Source organism: Morone saxatilis, unplaced genomic scaffold (genome assembly GCF_004916995.1).
Source record: "Morone saxatilis isolate NCDOM2014 unplaced genomic scaffold, NCSU_SB_2.0 Contig14, whole genome shotgun sequence".
NCBI classification, from domain to species: domain Eukaryota; kingdom Metazoa; phylum Chordata; class Actinopteri; family Moronidae; genus Morone; species Morone saxatilis.
In genome coordinates, this window is record NW_023339696.1 from 12946514 (window position 1) to 12953821 (window position 7308).

Consider the following 7308-nt stretch of genomic DNA (forward strand, 5'->3'; position numbering starts at 1 on the left):
AAAATAATCTATTCTTAATGGCCTGACATTTAATGAACTCTCTGTGTGACTCATTCATATGTTGCAAAATTCAGATATTTTTTCCTAATCAAAGGTCCAAAACATGACGTTAACCTTAACATAACCTTTCATAATGTGACTCATGTGCAGCCTGCTAATTTACACCAATCACTAAAGACATAAATCAGGCATCACAACCTTTCTACAGCCATGCCTTTTCTCTTTTAGTGAAAATAAGATGACAAATAGCCTTTCAGATTAAAATGTTATAATTATCAGCAGTAGTATACTGTAGTCCAATCAGTTTTTCTACAGTATTTGTCAACTGGGAGTTGTCAATAACATAGATTAACCTACACGAAATACATTCCAACTTGACATAAAGACATATTGTATCCTTTTAAACAATATGAAACCATCTATACAGTAGTTAATGGAGAGGAGGTGAGTAAAATATACATCTACAAAAAATATATTATTTAATCCCATTTGATATAGAGACAGAGGTTAAATTGTTCAGGGCTTAATGACAGTAAGAGGTCTATTTCATGAGTAAGAGGTCTATTTCATGATCAAGTCAACAACACTGAGCATTTGTCATAGTGCTCTAGATATATTAACAAAAATGTTAAAAGCAGCCTGTTAAAACTCTCTGTAGTGTTATCTATGTTAGGATATATCTAAGGAGTGTCGCTTTAAAAAAAATTGCACTCAAAAGGCCAGGCGTGCATGTCTCAACAGTGTGCATTTTTGGGTTAAAAACCTGCTCTACCAATAAAACAGAACAGTTCTGATGATTTCTGTGCAATCTGATCAAAGCAAGGTCTGATATGTACATGAGGTCCCGATAGAGTCCATCAACACGTTCTCACGTCCGAACAACCCAAGGTAGACGCAGAGAAGCAGGGGAACTTTTCTCCCCTGATTCTTTAGTGGTTTAAGCATCCTCTAGAAAGACTGTAATCACTTTATAATACATACAGAACATACAGTATATACAAAGATAGACTGGTTGTGGGGCTATGCCTATTGCTGGGCAGAAAGCAGCTACAACCGGACATAAATTACTAATCAAATCACTTCTTTGTTGCCATTTAATGCCTGATTAACATCTCAGCTCGCCTAGACTTGCCCTTCATATGTCCAAATCCCATGATATAATACTAAGTAATTTATTTTGTTTTTGAAGGCAAAAAGTACTTGAGGAATTAAAAATATTTGAAGACATAAAATACACATTTGAAGACTTCCTTGCTCCAACTTTTTTTCTATTTTCTGTACGTGTGATTGTTGACTGACATGAACATGTAGTTGCATATGCAGAACATATTAAAACACAGAAGACACACACACACACACACTGTATACCTGATGATCCCACAGCAGACGTTGCCGCCCTGGCTATAAACAGGCTGCTCTAAAGACTGCTGTTATTAGCCAGGATCGTGTGTGGAGGGTGTCATAACACGTATAAAAAGGTTGATTTTTCTACTGTACATGAGTTTAGATTAATTGAGCTTGTCAGTGTTCGCTTGGTTGATGGTGCTTGATTGGGGCCTTTCTACGGCACAGCCTGGGCTCTTTCTTTAGTCTTTTCCTCCTCTTGTCGCTTCATGGCCTGGATCACAGCAATCTCTTTGGCCTCTTTCTTCTGGTTCCTTGCTTCAAATAGCAACCTGAGGAAAGTTGGAAAAGTATATAGTGAGCCCTAAGAACAATTTATTATTATATCAGTAATCAAACTATGTCCTCCTTATTTTACCTTAGAAAAATACTATTTTGCCCAGTAGATATAATATAAATGACTATTTCTCCTTTATGTATTTTTCTTATAGTTGACAAGAGCTTTTAATTTTTGTACCTGTTTTTGATTATTCTCTGGACAATGGCATCCGTAGTGAGGCTGTTCCCACTGTCAACGGTACGCAGGATACCTTTTCTCCGAGGCTCCTAGACATGAATAAAACATCGCCAAATGAATGTGATTCATCATCCCTGCAGATTACAGTATTTCATGGAGGTTTAAGGTGTTTAGAGTCTTACAGCATAAGGGTCGGACCCATCCTTGTCAGGATATATTTCTGTCTTTCCATGGCATACAAGATCCACCTGTGGATGGAGAGATGTGCTATTTTATTTGTTTTTAATTGCAGAGCACATTATTATCTAGCGGTGAGAGATAACTGCACTGCCTGTACTTACCTTGAAATGGTCCAGCAAATCTTTTGTGACTGCAAAGGGTGCACCGATCACCACTTCTGACACATACTGTGAAAAAAAAAGTCAGAAATCAATCACACAAAGTGAACTGTGGATGAGTAAGGTATACAAGCAGTGCACAGCATTGATGGGGAAAGAGCATTAAGAAGAAGAACCTACTCGACAAGCCAGGACGCTAAGCGTTCTCTCGTGGACATTCATGATGGGGTAGTTTTTCCCTTTGTAGCGATTCACCTCCTGAAAAACATGAAACAATTAGAAACGTACAGTGAAACGCCAGCGCTTGACTCAGCGAGGTAAAAAATGTCTCACACAGATGCAAAAAAACCCAAAACAAAGCAGACTCACCTGATCAAAGTGCAACCCCACTATAATGTATGGCTTTTCTGCAAGCTTATGCACTGCTTCCAGGAAGTCCACATGACCAATGTCTGACAGGGGACTAGTCAAGGGTAACAGAGCAATTCGGAAAAGCTGACTACAGAAACTTCACAGTTCACTGAACTAGACCTGCTTTTTGAGTGAAAAGTAAAACAATTTCATTGAGGTTATAAAAAAAAGATACGGAAGAGGTCAAAGGCTCCTGCCACGTAGATGATAGTGTCTCCGGGTTGAGGCTCCTGGCCTGAAGCAAACTGGATAATCTTCTGCGAAGTCTGCAAGAACTGAGACACCCCCGTCCAGGGACTGTGGCCCTTCTGTCCATGTGACCCCCATAATCCAGAAACAGGCACAATGAGTACAAAGTGACAGTGTAGCAATGAGACATACAGTACTTCAGTACAGATACAGTTATCATCACTGAACCAGAATGCTGCAGCAACGCCACCTAGTGGTGTGACTAGTGGTGCAATACTTGGTCAATAGCTAACTGAAAGCCGTTCCACAAAGCCCCAGCACATGTATTCAACCCTCGCCAAATTCACAGCATTAGTCTTCCAGTCTTAACTGAGACCCTCTACTGCTTTCACACTATTTAAAACCCCAGCATGTTAACTCTGAGTTACTTTCTCCATCCAGGAACAGAAGTAGCATTCACTGTTTACTGGCAAGGCCTGCAACTTGATTATAAAGTAGGTCCACAGTAAAGACTTTTGTCTAATAATGGTTGACATCTGGCCCACATTTCAACTTTGACTACTTGAATGACAAAACAGTCAAGGAAGAAGAAGCTACATTTGGTTTTAAACAATAAAGAGCTTAGCATTAAAACAAGCTGAAAATATGTTTGGTACCTACCTTTCCAAAGTTGTCCGTGTGCTGCTGATAGTCTGAACTATCCTAAAGAGAAAAGAGAGGATTGGATTAGGGCCTGAGCTGTGTACTGAGGAATTTAGAGAAAATAAGGATGTACTCACAATGTTGCTGTGGTGTGCTTTGGTCATCAGTAGCATCCTGCCAACCAGATCTGTGGTTGAAACTCCCTGGGTTCTCTTACACTCCCTGTAACAGCATAATACACAAAACTTAACAACAATCCAAAGTGTGTTATTATTATCTGCTGCATATTTAAAAAGGAAACTCACCTGTACCGTCCTGACTTCTTCACCTCTTCATATGTGTCTTTCCCATCCACTGTTAGTGTTATATCATCTGAAACAACAGGACACACGACATGCTGCTTATATCAAGTAATAACATATCCAAAATCAGGTATCTAGCATTGTACTTGGACCCTATCAGCACTCTTCATGAATATTAATCTATTATTGTGTCTAAATAGGGACGCAGGGTATTCATATACCGTACCTCCGTGCACACAGAAGTCACAGTTGTACTTGTCGAGGGTCCCGAGGGTGGTGACGTAAGGTGCTCCTTCCACGACCTCATCCACCCATTTTATGGCCCGCACCATCTTGTATCTTTCTTCCTGAGTGAAGACTGGCGGACCCTTGTGCTTTGCAATCTCACCTTGAAAACAAAACACGTAGAGTCGTGGGATACCGCAGACACAGATACATAATGTAAACTGAGATTAAAAGAACAGAGAGAGCGAGAGGGACAGACATCTCCATTTGCATCTGATAAGCAGCTTTACAGCGACTGAACGGAGCATCGTCTTCGTCATTGAGCTATTTTATCATCATTTCAGCAGTGGGAAAGGTTGCGGATATCTGTGCTGGCCCTAACTATGAAGTCATTCTTGGTTATCGTAACGTCAGAATGCTCCAGTGTGCCAAACGAGGGTGAGGCACAATCGCTGAGACACTGCACTACTGTCACAACAACTCCTCCAAAGTGTTTAAGCCACAGCTGGTGCCTGGTTGGTAATGATGGGACTGAGGAAAACAAACAGGTGACATGACCCAGCAGGTCCAGGCCGAAGCGTGTACGTTAAAGGAAGGAGGGGATGAAAAAAGTGATGAGCTAAACCTTAAACATTCCTGGTAAAGCAGCCAAGAGAGGGTTCCCACTAATTACGCACTGTGTGGGAGGGGAAATGTTTGTGCTATGACAGTACTTACTGTCTGTGTGTACTCCAACGATGAGGTAATCTCCCATGGCCTTGGCCTGTCGCAGCTGGTTGGAGTGGCCGTAATGGACCATGTCATAGCTGGGAGGAAAAAAAGATAAGAGGAACAAATGTTCACAAGAGTTACATTATCGTAGTGAGGTACGGTAGCTGTAATAAAACTCACACAAAGATAAAGTATCTTCTGTATCTGGTTATTTCTTGAATTAACTAAAGTAAAACACACCGCGCACGTCTCCAGTACACCATGCTGGTGAATAAAACATGGCTTAGAGTTGTGTGACGTGTTTTTATTTTAAAAGTGCACACTGTTCTCAGGGTTAGAAATGGCAGCTTATTTTTAACACTCAGATATCTGAGTGTTCTTGAACACACCAACAAGGTGTTTAAAACAGTTAAGTTGATTAAAACTATGAAATAAATGAAAATCAATGACTACCTGTAACGTAGGAGAATAGATTTTTTTTAATTTGTGGGCTAAACTACTAAACATTTAAAACTACCAGTGCGATCCTTTCATATGTAGAGTGATTCTGATATTTTCGACCCACTAATGTAATCCATGTGATCTGATAGATATCTGATCAAAGTCTCAACATAAAAAAGTCAACAGCACAGTGTGTTTTCCCCTCCCACCTCACTCCTCCCAAGCTATGATACCATCTGTAGATAATTAGATTAGCACTGATTGGAGACTGAGATTGTAACATGGTAATCTAGCATAGTAATAGAGAACAGATGGGCATTAGCCTTCAATCACTATTACCATTGCCAACAGCTGACATCAGCCTGATCATTTGTCTTTCTGCTCCACTTTGAACATGATATTGACGTCTACTTTGAACAGAAAAGAAAAAAAGGCTCTGACTGATGAAAGTGACTGCAGGTATCACTGATGGTGAGTTTAATGAGAGTAACTGCTCATATTCATGCAGTGACAGTAGCTACTACAACTCTCAGCAATCCTGTGTCAGCAATTAACTTAGGAGTATCACAATAATGGCAACATAATGATGGTTATAGTGGAAAAAGAACAAACATTAGAATCCTCCTCAGTACATTATATTACATATAAGCACTCTCAGGGGTCAGGTAAAACAGAACTATGAATAGCATCCTCAAAAATCGATAAAAAAACAGATGAGCACTGCCAGAAGTACAGTATGCACACAGCCACAACAGTAACAGTATCCCATGTTGTTTTCAGCCCCCAGGCTATGCAAATGAAAAACAGCTTCTGCGCCTTGTGTCAATACACAGCCAGGGCTGAAAACAGGCCTGGACTGTACTAAAAACAACTGTTACTAGACTGTAGGGCCTCGTCTATGTGGTTCAGTTATAGGTGGACCACAAACAGAGGCTTGCGTTGTCGAGGAAGCTCATCAGAAACTGAGAGATTTTTCTGAGCGAGTGCCTTGTGCTGCCAATCTGTGGAAATGGGATCCACATGTGCAGGCTCTGAGGCGATAGTGCAGGGCCAGGAGAATGTAGTAAAGGAGGGAGAGCATTTGGAGGTGAATGAATAGAGAAGAAAACTCTGAGACCCAGACAGAGTTACATAAGACCGGGCGGGAGGCTGCGTTTGTGGGTGTTATACTAGTTATATGCAGATGACGTGTGTTACCGTATTCCTGTTGTATTTTTTAACAGGGACGGGTTGCGACGGTATCACAGTGGGATGATGAAATATTAATTAGTGTAGCCTGTTAGCGGACACCCAAACAGCACCTAAGCTCCTTCAAGAGAAAAACCAGACAGAAATTTGTGTACACAGTGACAGAATATGTTGGGACACATTTAGAAACTTTGGTTAAGTTTCAATTGAATCCAATGACACTGTTTGATTGGGTCTATCCAAATGAAGACTGTTTATAGTCTTGCATGGTTAGACAATCTCAGCAGATACACAGTGGAGGTGGACTTTACACTCCTTGATGATGCTTCCCTGACAACTCGATCTTTAACCCCTGTCACCTCTTTTCAAGGCGACAAATAAGTCTTGACGTGCAGAGAGAAAGGGGCTTGGTCAGAGATGTCCCAACAGATGAAATGACTGTGCTCTTTCCTTGGAATTTTCCTCTCACACTGCTGACACCGCTGGATGTCTGTAAGAGCGCGGCGGCGTCCAGTAGGGCTTCGGAGGAAAACAATGTGCTCAGTGACGGGACACTGCTGCGTGAGTTCCAGCGGCCGTAGCAGGTGTGGGTTGGAGGGGTTAGAGGGGTTAATGACATGAGCTCTGTTGACATTGGCTCTCTTTGCATGCTCACCCCACCGGTTAATATTCTGGCATCCCAAATATTTTCCAACATTCCTTCAAACCACGGATAGGCAGCCACACCTAAATGGCAGGAAATCTACTAGAGAAAGCCACCATAATCCTGGCCTTCAAACACAGAAATTCAAAACATTTATGGTGCCGCTGCACCGTGGAGCCAGACTTTCCACCAAGGCTTGGTGTTTCTCCAATAAAAGGCATCTTATTAAGGGTCACTTCTAGGCCTGCAACTAATGATTATTTTCTCAATTAATAGTTTTGTCTATAAAAATATCGCTTCGCTATCAATGGAAAGCAGCAAATTGTCACATTTGAGAAGCTGGAACCAGTAAATATT

General features: G+C 41.2%; 1 protein-coding gene across 1 annotated transcript in view; it reads right to left on the reverse strand.

The window, feature by feature from the left end:
• LOC118322618 (ethanolamine-phosphate cytidylyltransferase-like) overlaps positions 1 to 7308 on the reverse strand; it is a 9749-nt gene continuing 2441 nt past the window's right edge. Inside the window, exons 2-13 of the mRNA XM_035654342.1 lie at positions 4686 to 4774; positions 3970 to 4131; positions 3747 to 3813; positions 3579 to 3663; positions 3460 to 3501; positions 2786 to 2918; positions 2569 to 2651; positions 2380 to 2457; positions 2203 to 2268; positions 2044 to 2109; positions 1862 to 1950; positions 1 to 1676 (exon numbers count right to left, since the gene is read on the reverse strand). Of these exons, the coding sequence (XP_035510235.1) occupies positions 1562 to 1676; positions 1862 to 1950; positions 2044 to 2109; positions 2203 to 2268; positions 2380 to 2457; positions 2569 to 2651; positions 2786 to 2918; positions 3460 to 3501; positions 3579 to 3663; positions 3747 to 3813; positions 3970 to 4131; positions 4686 to 4774 (1075 nt within the window). The 3' untranslated portion in view covers positions 1 to 1561. The remainder of the gene's footprint in view (positions 1677 to 1861; positions 1951 to 2043; positions 2110 to 2202; positions 2269 to 2379; positions 2458 to 2568; positions 2652 to 2785; positions 2919 to 3459; positions 3502 to 3578; positions 3664 to 3746; positions 3814 to 3969; positions 4132 to 4685; positions 4775 to 7308) is intronic.